Genomic DNA, 19,769 nt, shown 5'->3' on the forward strand with positions numbered 1-19,769 from the left:
TTCATAGTAAACCTGGTCACAAAATAAAATGTTCATGGGAGGCAGTAAATACACCTCACATGACAACTGCAGAACCTTGAAAAGCCAAAGTAGCTCACCCATGCTTTGTAATGCATTCCTGCCTCTAATTTTACCCTAGTACTAGTCTACTTCTTGACTAGTCTTTAGAGATCTAAACCAGAAGAAAATGTTTTTTTGTAGTCAGTGGTTTGACTCCTTGAACGGATGAAATTGTGTGACGGCGCATTAGGCCGTGATCACCTTTCTTGGTGGTATCTCTCTGTTTGTTAGTTTGATGTTATAGTTAGTCAGGTCTGTGTCCTCACCTGAGCTGAAGGATTATGGGGAGTTGTAATAATGAGAAATTTATTTGAAAAGACACTGTGAGTGGTTTTTTTAATTTATCTGTTTATTTTCTGGATCAGGTGGAAACCATGGACGATGACTTTGTCACTTCCTCCACACCCTGGTTTCTCACAGACAGTTTGGAGATGGCAATGGAAGTGGAGAATGAGAACTCAAATCCACCTTGTTTTTCCTGTGCTTTTGACAACCAGAATGGAGGGAGGAGCTTTTCTGCAGATTCTTACATAGCAAGTGGGTCTCTTAAGAGGTATGAGGGGTTTTTGAGTTACAAATGTAATACTTTTCTAAGATATTATTTCTGCTGGTGTTTGGTGCCTCTAAATGCTGACAGGGTTTCCAACTCACTTTATTCTTCAGCTCTTATGATCCTGCAGTCAACTTGGTAGTATACCAAAGCAGGAAGGGCTATTGTATTGATACACTGCTGCACCTACCCCGTTCCTTACCTTATTTATAATACTTTTTTTGTTGGATTAGAGCACATTCATTCCAAGTTGATGTCAAATAGAGGATTGAGAGAACCTGTGTCTGTGTGAATGTATCAGTAGTGGATTCCACACTGACAAAGCAGCATTTCATGACCGAAAGAATTTTGTGTGGAAACTCAATCAGGAGCTTGTATGTAGACAGGTTTCCCAGATCACTACAGTCATGATGATACCGTTCTCCTGTTGTTTATTCACCTTGTCTATTTCAACTGTACATTCTTGGAAAAGCCTGCATGTTGGAGAATCTTCTGTCTTCATTATCTAGAACAGGAGTAACTGTATTCAATTGCTGAAGGCTCTAAAATGGACCAGTGTTTAAGGCAGTTACCAAGTGAACTGCACGTATTGTGGGAGATGGAGCTGATTATTCAGTAGATGCTCTTTTTGCCTCTGAGAACTATGCACAATTACCAATTCAGTTCAAGAAGAACATGAATTTAGTGTATAATATAATGAAAACCAAGTGCTTATCCAGTACGTTCTATTAATTTTTAAAAATAGAATTATTTCTTGCACATTAGTGAATTCAGCTTCATCTACACTGAAGTATTTTAGGGAAGGCAGTGGGAAGATTCTGGAATAAATGGCTTTGATGCCTCTGTTGTTATTATACAGTTTGTAATTTTTTTTAAAGCACAGTAATGAAATATTTTCATATTTGCAGAATTAGTAGGGAGTGTGAAAGCATTACAGATGTCTGATTTTCTTCACTTTGAGTAAAGCAGTAGTTCTGATTTTACTTATTTTTCCTTTAGCCAGAGCAAAGAGTAGTCATAGTCTAGTGTTAGTTTAAGTTATAATAATGAAGTCATATTTTGTGGCCCTCATCAGTTCACCTGCCTAAAGGTGTACTTTTATTAATGTGCTTCTATCAATATGTTCTATATAAATATTATTAAATATATATAAAGAAGCAAGTGTATGTTTTAGCATTAGTGTACGTTGAAACAGATTCCAAATATACTCCTACAGTGGAGCATGTTATGATCATAGCAGCCCCTTCTGTTAAGGATAGTCTTTATGTTCTGTCTCAGCCCCATTGTAAGAATGAAGATGCTTCAAGATGCTTGTTAAATTTTATTTGTTTCTAAAATACACTGGGCTCTGTGACTGTATCATGGTTTTATGTTCTTGAAGCTAGGAATTCTATACTATTTATTTTATTACTATATATTATATTGCTATGAAATGTATATAGCAGTCACTCTTTTGAGAGCACTGCTACTCCTTCCTATCTATAGTATCCATGTTGCTGATATATTAATAAAATAAGTGGTACATAAGCCAGCTGAAGATATTTTATTCTACAGATTTATTACTGAGGAATGTGTAAGTATTGTTGGCTCAATTTTACAGGGTTTTGCTGAGTCTAGATCCTTCTCCAAATGACTATGAAGACGATGTGGTGGAAATGTTTGGCTTTCAGTGGGTTACTGAAACAGCATTAGTTGAATCTTGCGGACTTCTCTTTGGATTACTTAGGTATGATAATGTTAGTGTATTTTATAATTAATCCACTTCTGTAATTATACCCACCTTAAAGATGTAACAAACTTTTCAAGTTTTTGATAGTTTAATCTTTTATGATTTTACTCTGTGATGCACCCAAAAATATTATGCTGTCTATATAACATTCCAGTAAGTGATGGATAAGACGCAGATAGAATTCAGGGAAGAAGGAAATTGTGTCACAGATTTTTAATATATGTGATATAATAATAAGTTTCTAAGCAGTGTGGTGCATCTTAGCCATCACCAGATCAAAATTGGTAAGTATAAATATTACAACAGTGTGTTGTGATTAATTTAGAAGGCTCTAGCTTCAGAATATATGAATAAACTATATAAGATTTCCTTGAATGAGATTGTGCTACCTGTATAATGAAAGTTGTCTTTTGAAGATTTTTAAGTCTTTTTTTTGTGTGTAAAGAAAAGTGGGGGTTAAAAATCAAATACTGTAAACTCTGGATGCAGTGCTTTCTTCAATTGTTTGGATTAGGATAGCTCCAGCAATCTCTTCAGATACAGTTACTCAGTGTTTGACTAATTCAATGTAGATGTTTAATCTGGTCAATGCAAATACACAGATCACCGATAATCCTCTTTGCTACTGATAATCCTCAAAAGTACAGCACTTACTGAGAGTGGATGGGAGAGGAGCTTTTGTATGATTCCACAAATATATGTGATGTATTCCATCATTCCTTTGATTGTAGTAGATTCTTCCGTCCCTTTAGGGTATGGCCATGGGCATGATGTGACACATTATTAATAGGGTCTGACTTATTGAAACACAATGACATAGATGGCAGGAAGTATATTAAAGCCTGTAATTGGAACAGAGATGAATATAAGGCATAATATTGTGGTGGGTTTGGTTTTTTGTTTGTTTTTTTTTTTTAAAGCTATACATGTTTTAAAACCTTCTGGACTAGTAGGAATAATTTATTTCAGCTAACTCTTGCCTATGAGAGTTTGGTTGCTAAGCTGTCTTTTGGTGTGACAAGTCCGTCTGCAAAGATGTTCTTTCTTTCAGTTCATTTGTTCAGTCATAAAATGCAACACTTCAATTTATAGGCCAGTTGACAACTGAAAGCGGGAAAACTTTTTGCATTGCAGAAATCATGTGTTAAGTACAAGTTATAATGATTCTTCAGGACAAGTTGCCTGTAAATAGTTCTATTTATGGAGCACAGGTAATATCTATGCTTAAATGCATGCTTACAAAAACCTAGTATTTTTTAATTTGTCTGTAAATATTAAAGATTATTTAATATTTTTAAATATTGTAATAAGTCATACTTTTATACAGCAGAGCTGCAAGTTATAAACATTAACTGCCAAATAAAAATAATTCTTACCTGTGGGTTTTTTATGTGATTTGGGATATGTGAATCAAAGTAAGAGCTGTGTAACCATTTAAATGGGTATACTAAGACAGTGTATCTTCGATTAATAAACAGAAGTACTAATTTAACTGTCATAATATTTATTTGCAAATGAAATGATTTAGTGGTTAACAATCATGAGGATCAATCTTTGAGGTACAAATCCAAATTGAAATAAAAATTATTTATTTACCTAATGATATCTTTGTTATGCTTCTCATGCCCAGTCTGTACTTTTATCAGCCCACTGTATTCTGTCTTTCAGTTCAGTAGAGAGGTTTTTTTCTCAGTGGCTCCTTTCTGACACACTCTAACTTTCAGCCTGATAGCACTCATTCGTAAAATTCTCTGCTTTAAAGTTTCTTCCTTTCTACATTGTTGAAATACTTGGAAAATTCATGCAGAAGTTCAGCTTTGATTTCGAAACAAAACTAAGAAATGCACACACCCCAAAGTACCAAGGTGGCTGAAAGTAGCCATGAGTGGCTGATGTGATTTTATCCAAGGAAAGAAGAGCTAAGGGTGATAATTATAATGTGTACCTGCCCTTTAATATGCAGGTTACAGCCTGGGTTGTTCAATCCTTGTAGGCATTTCCAAGTTTTCAATTTTTTTTCTGTGAGAACATTTGATCTGAGTTGGATCCAAGTATCCTGTTTTGAATCCTTCGGTTGTTGCTGCTTTGACTGTATAAGACATGAGGCAGAGAGCACTCCTTCCTCAATTTATGCAACATTTTCTTTGAAAAGTCTGTCTTACACAGTTGCGCTTTTCATGTATTCAGTTTAGTACCACGTTATCTCTGTGGAGACTATGCTTGAAGACCACTTGAAAATAACAGTTGTTGCAGAATATGGCTGAGTACTTAACTGTGTTACAGCTTTTTTAAATTTTCATTTGCAGTGGCAGTTATCAGCTTTTTAAAAAATGCTCTCTCTCCCGTCCAAAACTGAACCAAGTGTTAACTTTTCTAGAGACGCTTTATCCTTTTACTCTTCTATATTTGTTGCTGTTTATCTTTTGTGCTCAAGCAAAGCAGCAGACCACCCTAAGCAGGAAGCGGGAAAAGCTGATGGAATTTACTAGTGCTCATTCTCAAGGAAGTTAATATAGTATATACTGATATTATGCTATGAGGGCTAATTTTCAGGTTTATTCTGTTGTCAAATATGAAGTTAATTTTGGCTTGTGGAAAGATCAGGTACAGGGATGTGTGTGATTATTTTAGCTATTAATTTAGCTATTTTGTATTTGTTGTTACTGTGTTTAATGTTTTAAAAACAAGCAAAAATTCTATCCATTGTCATCTCGTCACACTTGGATGTGTCTGCTGCATTCCACTTATGCTTTTTCCTAAGTTACATTTCTGTAAGCTTTTTCAGAAATAGAAAGCAAGAAACATCTTGCATATTTCTGTTGTATTTAGACCTCACTAAAATGTAGTTAAACAACTTTTACCTATATGAATACCATAAAGCTGTGTATCTCTTTAATTAGGCAACAGATATACAGACTGGAAAACCTAGTACAAACGAGTTCATCTGACTTCGGTAAGTTTAACGCATTGAATTTGACATTGGCATGGGTATCTGACTTCCTTTTCATTATAGAACTACATTTATCGCAGATCACACTTATTTTGACTCTTGACTGAGGGCTCATGGAATGTGCTGCTGAACAGCAAATAACCAGCATAAGCCTGCAGTAAGGCAACCAGGCGATGTAAGCTAGTGTGAAAATAGTGGAAATGTTGTGAGTCTGTTTGGAACCAGATCTGTCTGTATAGTATAGTATGTGCACATGGCAATCCTGGTCTTAATGGGGAATTTTGCATTAATTTTACTTAAGCGAAGATGTCACCTCTAAGGTAGAATTTTGCAAGACTAACTTCTTTAATTTTGAATGTGATTTAGTTTAATTAAAAATGGAAGGTGCATCAAAACTCCCAATACCTATTTTAGTTACAAAGGTAGTAGGTTAGGACTTTTTTCAGCATCCTCTTTACATTTAAACAAGTTAGTTATATTTGCTTAGTTTAGAGTTATTTACAAATTTAATTTGTCTTTGCAGCAGGGTCAATAAAATGAGATTGCTGCAAAATGTTTTCTTTCAATTAAATACTAAGGCATGAGAAGCTGTATGTTTCTGAAGGGTTATTGCAGCCTTGGGCTTATTTTAAGTTTGAAGGCTGAACTACTTAGCAAGTTGAGAAGTTCAATAATTACTAAGATATAAACTATCTGTATTATCTGCTCATTGCAGATAAATTGCCAGTGTTCTGAGATTACAAATGAATATTTTTACACTGCATTGTTTCAGTTTGATATTGTCATGCTTTGCCATTTAAATAATTGGTATGAATTTAGCATCAAGCTTCTTTCATGTGCTTTTGTTGATTGTATCTTGAAATTTGTATTTTCCTGACATTTAATACATAAATGGAAATAGCCTTATTTTAGATTACATTGTAACTTTTATATGGTAGCTGGACACCAAGAAACTGTTCTGCTTTTCTTTTTCCCTTAAATTTAAGCATTTGTGTTGTTCTGTTCTCTGTATCCTGTTCTTCCTCTTGTCAAATAAACTTAAGAAATTAAAAGCTGTTGAATTTTATCCTTTGCATCAGGATTTCCTTGTGACTTAGAGCAAGTCACTGATACATCTGTGACTCAGGTTCCCCTGGATACAAGCACGCTAGAAGTAAAGGATTATTGTAAGGATTAAAATATTTAAAATTATCAGGCAGTATAATGTTAGGTATTATCGATGTCTTAGAAAAATATGCTATTGTCACTGTTTAAAACCACAGCTTAGAGTTTTAGATCAGTTCATCTTTGCTGTATGTGTATGTTTATACAGAAATCAATATCATACATTTCATTTAATTTCCTGTCAGTCTTAATGAGCTTTGGAGACTTGGTACTGAGAACTGTGTAACGTGGAACACTGCTGTTCCTGATTATTTCCTCTTATTTCATTGCTCAAGGATTTATTGCAGTATGCAAAAGACTTTGCAGTGAAATACTGTGGTGTAAAATTTTACTTAAACAGAACTTCCAAGAACTTAGGATAATATAGAATCATAGAATAACCAGGTTGGAAGAGACCCACCGGATCGAGTCCAACCATTCCTATCAAACACTATATTTGTTATAACACAGCAGTAATGTCTATAAATAATTCACTTAGAACAGGGTTATTTGAGCCTCTAAACTATGGTTCATTACTATGGCAGATCCTATGGCTTCTTATTTGGTGGGAGTAGGCTGTATGCTGAAATACTATACAGCTTGTACCAGTTGACTGGCTTCACTCAATGAGTGCTGCTCTAAAGATGTTGATAGGCTTATATGTGCAAAACTTTATTTGTGGTGTCTATAACAAGCAGCATATGTGAGCTTCCAGGTTACCTGGAGGGGGTTGGGGGAAGCAAAGGGGGTGGAGAGAGAGAGAAAGGAGAGGAAAGGAAAGACTTCCCTGTGTCCATCTGGAAGGAGGAACAAAGGAGGCTGCCTTTTTCTGGACATCCAGTCCAGTGTGGTACGTGGCAAAGAGTTTTTGCCATGCATCTCCTCCTGTGTTCCTTTGCTGTTCACATTTATGATGGTCTTAATGATTGGCACATGGTGAGTCTGGTACAAGTGTTGCAGGCTGACTTATTGCTAAGCATTTGTGCGTGTATATTATCGGACAGTAGTTATGGGCTATTTTAATGACTGTATCTGCTTTGTTCTTCACTGAGTTTCATCTTTCTCTAATATAAGCTGAAAGCTGTAAGGCTACCTGTGGGGGAAAAAACAGGAAGTGATTCTCATGCCAGTGGCAATAGCTTTCTGTGAATCTCTGCTCTAACGATTGTGATTGAGCTTGCAAATGCAAGATAAAGGAGGGTAGCACCATCAGAACAGCTCCAGAGAGCAAAGGAAAGGAGACACATAGCTACAATAGCTGACTGAAAGGATACAGACCTGCAAGTGAAAGGCAGACTATAGGTTGTGAATAGATGGCTCTCACCATTATGCATTTTAAGGCACTCTGCAACAATGTGATGCTTCCTCGAATGAGAAGTTACAAAGCATGTTTCCATGCCCTCCAGCTTAAGGCCTTCAAGAGACAAAGATGCTGAGAAGTTGTTCCACGTTTTTTTTCTGAAGGTGTCTTGGAAGCAGACAAGGAGCAGGGCAGTAGAGCTGAACGGTTACTTCTAGCACTGACTGCTTGCCTGTGCCACCTTTCCCGAGGAACTGGGTGTTTTTTTATTCTGTATCTGGATATGCACCTGAGATGATAAGATAAAGAATTAATCCCTCTGGAAAGATGGTATTTACAAGTGTATGTTTACAAAAAGTCACATTGCATCCCAAGTTGTCCTCAGAAAATAGGGTGAATTTCCAGTGGTCTGTTTAATTACTGTGGAGAATGTGTAAGTTACGTGAGTCGCAGTGTGAGCACATCTGCTTTAAGCTATTGATCTCTTACTTCAGGTCAAGCTGCAAATTTGCACTCCGAGGCAGAGGGCATCAGGCATCAATGTATTGAGTTTTTGCATTATGTGAAAGTTTTCATCTTCAGGTGAGATTTGCATACAAATTACTAATTTACATACTGAGCCTTGTGTAGCTGCTTCTTATACATTTTCTGTTTGTCTGTGTATGTTTTTCAGGTATCTGGAACCACCTAAAGTGGAAAAAGATGGAATGTTTCATCCATATGAAGAACTAGAAGCACAGTTACCATCAGTGTTGGTGGAAGAGCTTCATGCTTTGACCATGCACATTGGTCACTTACGTGAACTCCCTAGTAGTGTCCTGGCAGCATTTACTATTCAACATCAGGCAAAGGTTGATGTCTTTTATGGGATTTTTTTTTTTGTGTGCAACAGTATGCATTCAGCTTGATAAATTTTGGCTGAATAAGAATTAAACTTTCTTTGGGTTGAAACTGATTTTGTTTTTCTGTCCCTTTATTAACTAAGTGCTATACCATACCCGGTAAACACAAATAATGAGATCTGGATTTTCTGTTGTTGTTTTTAGTTATCTATTTATTTTTGGTTTATACCTTTTAGAATTCTTCCTGCACCAGAAAAATGATAATACCAATTACAAGTAGATAAATAGGCTTCAAGTAACATGGCATGTTTTATAAAATTCGTTGGTGTTTGTCCTTACAAATGGTAAAAATTTCTGAGCTCCCCGTTAAAAAGGGCACTTTTATAAAATATATTCTGAAATCTGACTTAAAATAGGAAAAGATCATACATATATTTTGGAATTACTTTAAGAGCATACTTCAGCAGTTTGTGTGTTTCCTAATACTTCTCTGGAAAGGAAAGGGTAACGAAGGATATTAGAATCACTAGGTTGGAAAGGACCCACTGGATCATCGAGTCCAACCATTCCCATCAATCACTAAACCATGCCCCTCAGCACCTCATCTACCTGTCTTTTAAACACCTCCAGGGAAGGTGTAACCTGTCAAGCTGGAATCAAGACACAGTTTAAATTGTAGTTTAGATCAGATTAAAGACTACACGAACATACTCTACAGACAGAATCAATTGTCCTGAATGAGGTTTTTTTGTTTTTCTTTTTTTTTCAACGGCATGTTTGTATGTTATTGTATTTGATTGTAGATACCCATAATGTTCACTGCAGGCAGAATGTGTGCCCATCTTCATGTGTCTTAGTACAATATCCAGAATTCACTGAGGAAATGTTAAAAGTACTTAAATGTGTGTATTTCTCATCACAGATCTTTCCCCCGTCATGGCATTTACTACACCTCCACTTGGATATTAATTGGCTAGTATTGGAAGTTCTTCATGTACTTGGGGAAAAAATGATGAGTGAGTATGCAGGTTTTTTTCCTGAACTTCTGCTTGTACATATGACTAACTTAGATTTCTCATCTTTATTTGTCTAGAATCATTTACCAGTTTTGGTAGTTTTTAAGCATAGTGATATTTAATGGGGTAAACTCAAATATGATGGAGGCAGGTTCTTAGTGAATCTTCATCTAGCTGAAATTAAATTAAATATTATAAGGAATTTATTCTACCAAAACTTGACCAAGAGTATGAAGTTTGTTCTCAACTGATGTGTACAACATAATAAATATTTAATAATAATACACTTGTTGACATGACAAATAAAATGCATTTGCAGAGATCCAGAATGCGTAACACCAAGCAGCAATTTTGTGAAAACAAAACAGGAAAACTGTCCAAGGATGAAGAAGCACAAAGAATCTCAGAACAGAGAATTTGTATTGTTAACCATACGTGACACTAAGAAAATACTGGGCAAAAGGAGAAGCCTCAGTCAGTGAAGTTTGTAGAAATAGTGTAAGAAAAGCACAAGCTAATACCTTTTTTCTTCCCTTTTATTGTTTTTTAAAAAGAAAGACTTTAAAAGGGCAAAAAGTAGATCGATAAGTGTAAGCTGCTCATAGAAGCTAGATAAAAAAGGTTATAGAATGATATTGAAGAACCTAACTTCAAAGTAGTTCACTTTAGAAGAACTGTTAAAATATAGAAAATAATTTTATTTGCTTTGTGAGAATTACGTCTGTAGTTCATATCCATGCTAGCAAAATAAAGCACAAAAATGTATTTTCTTCTATAATCATTGTGTCACTGCAACAAAACACCACCCACCCACCAAACCCCCTCTGTCGTTATGAACTATAAGTGTTATAAGTTTCATATAGGAATTTCAACAATTGGAGTAACATTTAGGTCTAGAGAGAATGCACTGTATGTTTAGCCCAGGTAACCTGTACTGTGTCTGAACTCTTGGATTAGCTTTTGCCTGCTCTGAGTGCTGTCACAGCATAGCCTTGCTTGGATTAGTACATCTTAACAGTTTCTGCATGTCTGTGTTACTGGATAGTGTGTGGATTGGCTGTTCATTCTATTATTTACAAGTTTCTTTTATCATCCATTGTGGGATAACCTGTTTTCCCTTTTTGAAGAAAGGATGGGAAAAGTGTTGGAGGCAATTATTAGCTGGAATTTTATAATTTATTTCTAGATAAAGTTCTGAGCAAAAGGGCAATAATACAGTTTTGTAAGAGAAAGCTCATATGTTTTAACAACGTGTACTAGTCAAGGCAATATCTATGTATGTATTATCTTGTCTTTTCTTCTTCTGTGCCTTGTAGACTTTCTTAGGTTCTCATTTCATTCTGTAAAGTATGTGTTGTGGAAATTTCACACTATTGAGACCAATGGCAGGATAGTGAATTCAGGGCTTCGCCCTGCATTTCCAAGAATGAAATACAGGCTTGTTCTGTGTATCTTCTGTTCCACTGATGTCAAGGGAGTTGTACTGTTGGAAAGCATGTGGGATAAGATCTTACTGCTTTTTAACTTTATCATTTTATCTGTGTTAATGTCTACAAATGCTTAAGGTGGAATGTGATCCTGCCAGCTTTTTACATCAACACATCCAAAGGAAAGTGTTAGACCTCTCCAGAATTGTTTGTTATCAACTTACATATCTGCAAAACATGTCATGATTTCAGAACATGCGCACTGGCATGTGACAAAGAACAACTTGCAGATAAATAAATCTTTATTCTGCTGCAAAAACTGTGCCAGTGAAAGACTGTAAAGTGCCAAACTATTTTACTGTCAGCGGAATAATATCAGACCTCAGTGTAATGATGAAGGAACTAGCTTGAACTTAGAATGAATAAACTTTCCCAAATTAATTTGTAAATTAGAATTCCTTACAGCTCAGCAAAGAGTTCTAAGTGATGTAGAATAGAAAAAAAAAATCCTGTCTGTCTTGTATTCCTACAGCCAAGCCTAGGACTAAATAGGTCTAATTTTCTTCTGTATTTTAGGACAAGTTGTATATGCTAACCATTTTATAAATCTAACGGGAGAGAATTTAACCAGTACCAGTTTATTTGAAACACACTGTGGAAATCTTGTATCTGATTTAATAAGCTTGTCCATCAGCAAATATACAAAGGTAACATTTTTCTTTATATATGATGTGGGCAGTTAGGTGCTTGTATTGGGAACCATATGAATTGTGTAATGCACCAGTGCATAGATGACTTCTTACTGCTAAGTTTTAAATGTTATGTATGGCTCTAGATCTCCATGTTTTAAAGAGTGTTATTTGTTAGGAGCTCAAATTGTGTTATATTTATTCATGACCATCTGGCAGTTGAATGAGAGAGTAATATTGAAATGCACTGTGTACAGAGCAGAAGTGAGTGCCACATTTCACAAGTTCAGTGTTCCAGGTTTAATGCCAAACATGGCACAGTGTAAAAGGTTTAGAGCTATAGAAGCAAAAAAAAAATAAATCTTTTCCAACTTTCTCGACAGGAACAAAAGAAGAGTAACTGTAATCCTGGCAGTGAGCTAACTGGACACTTACAGAATGTCATATTACAGTTTATTGTTGCACTGCTCCTATTGCTGCAGCCTCATCTTTCTGTTACAGTGCTTTTATGTTTGTCAAGGGAAAACTTGTCCTTCTCTTTTCTTTTTCTTTGATTCTATAGCTGCAGTGTTTTTCTCACTTGTTTTGAGCACTCCAAAGCTAGGAAGTCATAATAGCTCTGTATAGCAGCTAGTAAAAGAGCTGTGTAATCTTTGACTGTGCCATTGTGAAACCTACTTTAGGTGGGCATTTGTGTTCCATGAGCACCAGACTGAACTCTGAGAATAAGTAGCAGTGACCACTGTATAATTTATGTTTTCCTAGTACAAAGACATGAAAAATAGTTGTCCTTTCATATTACTGTTTGGGGCCATGGTGGGAGGAAATGGCTGTAGTAGCATTTGATAACTGTTCTTTCAAACTATCTTTCTGTAGAAAACTCTGTTACTTTTTAAAATCGATTTTGATCTATTAAATTATCAGATAATACTGCAACCTCCTCCCCCATCAAAAGGCAAATAGAAGGGAGTAATTTTTTTTAAAGGAAAATTCAAATAGTATCTATTGACCATTGTGCTTGATGGTAGGCTTTCAAATGTCAGATGTTAAAATGACAGATTCATGCTACTTCCGTAGAGCCATATTACAAAGAGAGAAGATTGCTTTGCCACTGCATTTTCTTCAGATCTCCCTAGGTTTGGTCCATGTAGCTTGAACTAGTTCAATTTGAGATTAATTTCTGAAGTGGAGCTTGAGCTTGGACAGGACCCTCAGCTGGTGCCTGGTCTACTCTCTATTCATTGCTAGACTTGGATATCTTCTTTATATTTTCAGCAGCCCATCCCTGGCACCAGAGCTCTATTGTCCCCACAGTACCACAGTTTGAGGCTATAACCCTTCTTACCAAGATACTGAACTCAGGATGCTGCAAGAGGAAATCCAGACTATCTCTGAAGAAAGCAGTGTCTCAGTTATCCTGAGTCTAGCGAGTGTCTGTATGGTGTCTTGCTTTGATAACTGGTAGCCAAACTCTGTCCTGGATGGGTACTGCAAATCTACTGCAGAAGAAATCCTGCTATCTTGTGGAAGAACACAGTATTAAATGCAAGTAGTAGATGAAGAAAACTAGTTTCTGCAACAACTGGTAAAACTAGTTTCTGCAACAACTCCATATAAAAGGCTTGAAACTCTCACTTGTAAGATAGTTTGTGCACCTGATTCTTCCATAAAATCCTACAGTGTTATAGTGCATCTGTAATAAGTAGACTGCCTCTTTCTGAGGGATCTATTTGCTCTTTGGTAATGAGTCATAACAGGAGTATTTTTGATACACTTCTGTTTTGTAAATTTCATAATTAAATAATGAATTTTTCAGTAGAGTTTAGTGGTCACATGGATGCTTATTCTCAAGATAATATTTACGTGAGATTATTTCTGGTTGTTGGGAGATTTCCATAACAGATCTTTAACTAGAAGTGTGAGGAGGCATAGGCACATAAAAAACTAGTGTGGAATTGGAACAGTAGAATTATTTTAAATATTTCAGTCTTGACCTCATGATGTTTTTAAATTGATTGTCAGGGTCCACTCTGGCAATTTCATGGGATAAGCAGGGCTATCTCTACAGAGAGAAAAACAAATTGTGTGTCATGCTTATAAATACGTATAAACTCATAATTATTTGTGTTCAGGATTTAAAGCTGATTTGGAATTGTATGAAAACAGTTGTTGTAAATGTATTACATTAAAGATGAATGGTAAATGCAAAGTCTTTATCCTAATTGAATATTATACAGATTTCAAACTATTGATGATATACTTGTTCTTCTTATTGAGAGTCAGTGTAGTTTTTATTTTATACCATTAGGTTTCCAAATTCAGGCATTATTTTAAGTACCAGTGTGATTTCAGAATAGTTGTGCATGAATGGATCAGGAGGAACACGAGGATATCAAAATTCACATTTCATCTCATCAAATCTAGGTTTCTAGGAGTTAGATGGCTAAACCAGTCACCCTAGGTTCTTCTTACTGTCAGGGAAAGACAACAGTTATGCAGTGAGTTAGATGAATTAGTCTCTCTAGGTGCCTGTTCTCCTGTATTTGCTTTAGATAGAGTACAGGTTGAGCATTCAAACTTGGACTACTTTTTTAGAGATACACTTGAGTGTGAGCTGTTTTGTCTTGCCTCTTTTCTTTCTGTGTTTCTGCCATTGTGTCCTTGCTGCAGGTAAAAAGTGCTGAATTATTCTACTAAAACAAATCTTTTTCTCATTGTTTTTACCACCTCTGAATACAGTTCAGTGGATTCATAGGTCCTAAGACAGTGTAAGTAGAGTTTTGTCTATACTGTGATTATTTCAAATGCAGTGCTTGTAGGTCTTAAAAACATTAAAGTGTACAGAGAATTTTTATGTATTTAGCACTTCCTTTTGCTGTTTTGCTTATTTTGTTTCACAATTCAGGAAATGTAAAACTGAAAGATGAATCACAAGAAGACTACTTTGCATTTGAAATGCATCAGTCTGAGTGAATTTTGTTAAATGTGGAATAGTAATCAAATAACGTACATGACTTGAAATGTGCTGTTTTCTGCATATTAAAAGAATGCCTTGCAGTAAATTTACCGAAAAGCAGATTTTGTGAAATGTTGTGGGAACATTAACATCCTCATGCCAACAAAAACATATTCTACTAACATTATGCCCAGTCATTAAGGATTTTTCAGTTAAAAATAACAACAATAATAGCTATTAAATAATTTGAGATCTTTTTCTTATCTTCTCAGGAATATCAAGAAAATCTAATCAATCATTTTCTTTTTTTCCCTACTGTCAGAGAAAGAATCAGTATTTACTGCAGTTCCTTTTCATTTAGATCTCAAAATCCCCATCTCATTTGATTAAATAACATTTGAAAGTGGCTTAGAAGAAACTAATAAATATATAACTATAACTTATGAAGAATTAGGAAAACACTCTTTATTGTCTGACATATATTTTGGGTGTTAATGGAATAGTGTACTTTCCGGTATGTAATTGTAAGTATATTATTTAAATGCAGAAAATCCCCACAAAACCAAACAACCCAAACCAGAGAAAATAATGGTATATAAAATGCAATTTCAAAAATAACACTTCTCTGAATAATTGTATTGTATATTGTTTTTCAGGTGAGACCTTCTGAGGCTCTTGCTAGTCACCATTATCCGTGCACCTGCATTAGAGAATTATGGATTCTACTTATTCAGCTGCTGGACCACAGAAATAAAGCGTCTCACACAGAGGTAGTGGAAGAATACTGTTACATATGCATGCATGTTACATATGCAGTACAGTCGCCAAATATTTGTAGATTGCCGTGGACGCACTAGTTCACATATCTGATGATAAAACTGAACTTCATATTTGGTTTAGGAGGACTGCATACTAACTGTGATAATTTAGGCTGCTGTCTTGCATGTGCATCAAGTCCCAGCTGTAGGTTTGCAGTGCACTGTTTGGTTATGACCTAGGGGATTGATAAGGAGTGTTCCTTGTGCTATGGAAAGCAAAGCAAAGGAACAGACTGTGAAAGTTGTATGGTAGAACAGAGGAAAAGAAACCACCTTTACCCATTTTTGCAAAATTTATTTTTATTTGAAATTTATGTGTTAATGTCATGCAGTGATTCATCTCCAGGTATTGGAAATATGGGTACAGTCAGACCAATGATCCATCTAGCTCATGTTTATGCATTTGATACCCATACCTTAACTGCCTGTACAAGAACAATTTACTTTTTGGTTTTGAATCTCGTAGGTACTGACTTCTTTTGATGTCCCCTTATAGTGACTGGAAGAGTCAATCGCTACCTGTTCTCCTTCATTATACCAATATGACTTTATATGCCTCTTCGGTTTTCTAGGCTGAAGAATCTTGCTATATTCAGTTATTCTTTTTACAGGTACCGTTCTCTACCTGTGGTCATCTTTGTCACCGTTCTCTGTGCCTTTTCCATAGTACATCCTGTCTCAAATGGCACAGTACCAGGATTGCATGCAGTATTCAAAGTATGGGTTAGGTGTCCATACGATTTCATACTCTCCATACTGATGTTTTCTATTTTTTCTTTTCCTTTGCTAATGTTTTCTAGTGTTTTAATTTTTTTTTTCTTGACTGCTGGTTAGAATTGAGCTGATGTTCCTCTAAATGACTATTAAAAAGTGTCAAAATCCTTTGAAAGTTTTCTGAAACAATTTCTTTAAGAACAAAGCTGCCATCTGTGCATTGCGTACTGTCCACTTAGTATAGAATTAAGTACTTTGTAGTAGAGTGTTAGTACTGATAGCTGGTTACTCGCTAACGCCGCAGATGTAAAGGTGGACAACACAAGTGTGAAGCTTTGTTAGTGTTAAGTATTTGTTCTAGCACTTTGAAGCGTGAGTTAGGATCAGGACCCAGCTACAGGGGGATGAAATACATTTGCACAGAAATGCGAAGAAACTGCTAGAACAGGCTTGGAACAAAACAAGGAATTTCAACCTCAGTTTGTGGTCTTTCAGACTAATTTTCTATCATCTGCTGCTACTAGGTGAGCCTAACCAAGATATGTTCTAAAAAGTCTTCATTAAAGAATTTTGATCTCTCTCATGTGAGTGTTGGTACACCATCTCACCTCCACATCATCATTCCATTAGCTTGTAATTTTGCTTATGACATATCACACTGCATTCTTCCTTATGACCAAAGCTTGTTCTTTCACATCGCTTTCTACTGGCATTTGAGGGATGACATTCTAAAGTAGTTCCAGGTTTTCTCTAATAATACTGCACACTGTTTTTTATTTTCTGTTACCTTGCTTGTTCTCTGTAAAAGCAAATTAATCAATAGGACAGTATTGTAGAGAAAATTATTAACAGAGGCTTTGTTATTCAACACTTTTCAATTTTTTTGCATTTTCAACAGTGTTTCTGGAGCTGGGTGAACAAAACTCTAGAGAATATCTTTGGAAGGCCAAGTAGTTCTGATAGGACATCTGGTTTCGAAACAGTTCAGTGTAAAGACCCACTGAGTTTTAGCTGGTGGATTATTACTCATCTGGCATCACTCTACCAGTTTGACCGTAATGGAAATCTAGATGAAAAGGTGGGTATGCTTTTTTTCTAAATACCTATAAGTTATTATAATTTATTGAGGCTTCTAACTTTGATTATTTTTATTGACAAAAACTCGTTAATGTTATAATATTTTTACACTTCTTAAAATAAATCCTTCAAGGTTGGTGGTATTAAGGTGTGCTTTGTACAAATCAGTACACACCAGATACTCAGCAGGTGACTGTATTAAGGAAACTCAAAATACCCCAACTAGTTAGTAACACACATACTTAATGATGTAGCATGTTTTAAGACTGCCTGCCTGAAGCATAAATCCTTCAGAGTTTGTTGGTTTAGGAACTGAACATGCTAGGTTGTACTCTATGAAGTATAAATCTCAAACATTGACTCTGTAATTGTTAATGCCATTTTTTTTTTTTAGCAACAAAAACCAGCTCTGCTGGTTAAATTCCAGTCTGGCTAATTGCATTTGCTTTGTATCACAGCAATGGCACAAAGAGGTGCATATATATTTGTGTATACATGTGTATGCAGCGTAATTTTCTGTGTTGATGTGGTGCCAGTAGACACTGTCTAATAACTGTTGAATTCATCTTCTGTTTAGGAGGTTCTGGCAGTAAGTTGCAAGATTATGCATTTAGAAGGTGGCGTTAGCTTTTCCTGCTGGCTAGAGAGGGCTAGTCCCTTGTTAATTCAGGTTCTTCTGTGTGAATCTTGTTGTGAGGGACTTGACATTGCCCTGCATTCCGTAAGGGTCCTGGCTGAGAACTGTACATGCCATTCCTGTGCCTGATGTATGTAGGATCATATTTGGTACTGATGTATCAGATTCCTTCACAGACCTCACTGCAGTTTTCTGCAGTTCTGGGATCAAGTAAACCCTGACTCTTCTTTCAGGCCCTTACTCTGATATTCATCCTACCTAGTTTCAAGTTTCTTATCATTAACTGGGAAGGAAATAGGCACTTGCTGAGGCAATTAATCCAGTTTGAGAGGTATGAAATCTGCCAGTTTTCCTTAATTGACTATAGAGGGAGCTGACTAGAAGCCAGAGAGATAGCTGAAGACTCAGAAATCTACTTTTTGTGGGTTTTTTTTTTTGTTGGTGTTTTTTTTTTGTCTGATAGTGGCTTTTGGCACTAGGGAGAATCAGTTCATGCCATCTTCTGTCATCTGTCCTTCTGTTCTTTTATCTTTTGGTTCACTGTAGTTGTGTTTGGGGATTGTTTTTTCTTTCTTGGGTTTTTGTTTTGGTTTGGGTTTTTTTTTTCTCTTTTGACTGGATTGCTTGTATTCCCTAGTTTGCCAAGCGTCAGCTATATGTGTCTTCCTCCAAACTGGGTTTAATTGCCCTTTCTTGTGAACTGTGTTTTATTATTTGTAATTTATTAAGGTATATTAAAACTGGAAGGGTCATACCTTTTTTCTGTTAAAATTTTTACCAAGATTTCCTGTTGAGACATAGGATGAAAGGTTAAAAACTTGAAACATGTTTATGAAGTGCAGATCTGTAAAAGGGGAGTCTGATCACATCAGATGATCAATTTGTTTTGGTAACTTAAAATCCCTTCCCTTCACCTTGAGTTTTTAAAAGCATTTCTATATAAATAGAGACGGAATGAAAAATGTTGACATCTTGAACTTTTGTGAGTGCTTTTAATCCTAAGTAAATTAGACTTTCCAAAAAAGTAACTTTAACTGATTTTTATTTTTGCAAATTCCCTGATTTGGGGCATAAGGAGACAGGGAAGATGTAGTGGCTCAGTGCTTGAATATTTATATTTAGTTGAAAAGCTTATGACCATTTCTGGTGACTGGAGGATTTGATGAATGCAGGCAGCTTATGCTGCTTGCAGGTTGACAGATCTGTGGCAGGCCACTCGTTACTGTGCTGTTCAATCTTTTCTAATAGTACTATGGCAAAATGAAGCAGATTCTTACACTTTCATACAGGGTAAAATTGCAGACCACATCGGATTGTTGCACTTGAAAGCCGTCTCAAGCTTCCCTTGCTTTTGCCCTGTTACTACATTAGTAGGGGAGAACCACGTTGTATTTCACACAGACGCTGAGAAGACAGAATTACTATGCTTCCTGCTTATTAGAGGGACTTGGATGGAGAGAAAAGGTTATTGCCAGGTCGAATACAGAAACTGGTGTGAAGCAGACATTTATCTTGGATGTCTTATATTTTATGCCCTAATCAAAATGCAGTGATACTGTTTACTTTGATCACTGGAAATTTTTCTGTCTCTCATACTGATACATACTATGTATTTAGCCTTGTGAGAGATTTTTTGCCCCAGGCACTATATTATTTAAATAAGCCAAACGGATGTAGGATGGAAAAAGGATTCCTGTTGTTCTTGTATTAAAGTAAAAATCTGAGACATGGTGACAGGAAGTGACTTGTTCAAGATTACATAATATTTTCTCCTTAAAGCCCACTTGAGAGAAGAGAGTTCCTAAGTCTTGATTTGTAAATCATGAGACCATCCTGTGCATGCTTCTCTTGATGTTTCCAG

At 35.9% G+C, this 19,769-nt stretch overlaps 1 protein-coding gene across 2 annotated transcripts in view; it reads left to right on the forward strand.

Moving 5' to 3' along the window:
• The first annotated feature begins 428 nt into the window (after positions 1-428).
• The window catches only part of MMS22L (MMS22 like, DNA repair protein), a 93,408-nt gene continuing 74,067 nt past the window's right edge, over positions 429-19,769 (forward strand). For both annotated transcript variants that reach the window (XR_011336905.1, XM_069851150.1), the window contains exons 1-9: positions 429-613; positions 2,211-2,336; positions 5,240-5,292; positions 8,227-8,314; positions 8,406-8,583; positions 9,497-9,590; positions 11,594-11,724; positions 15,319-15,432; positions 17,093-17,272. Coding sequence is in view for 1 of the 2 variants with exons in the window: in XM_069851150.1 (XP_069707251.1) it covers positions 435-613; positions 2,211-2,336; positions 5,240-5,292; positions 8,227-8,314; positions 8,406-8,583; positions 9,497-9,590; positions 11,594-11,724; positions 15,319-15,432; positions 17,093-17,272 (1,143 nt within the window). In the remaining variant the exon portion in view is untranslated. The remainder of the gene's footprint in view (positions 614-2,210; positions 2,337-5,239; positions 5,293-8,226; positions 8,315-8,405; positions 8,584-9,496; positions 9,591-11,593; positions 11,725-15,318; positions 15,433-17,092; positions 17,273-19,769) is intronic.

This window comes from Phaenicophaeus curvirostris, chromosome 2 (genome assembly GCF_032191515.1).
Source record: "Phaenicophaeus curvirostris isolate KB17595 chromosome 2, BPBGC_Pcur_1.0, whole genome shotgun sequence".
In the NCBI taxonomy this organism is placed as follows: domain Eukaryota; kingdom Metazoa; phylum Chordata; class Aves; order Cuculiformes; family Cuculidae; genus Phaenicophaeus; species Phaenicophaeus curvirostris.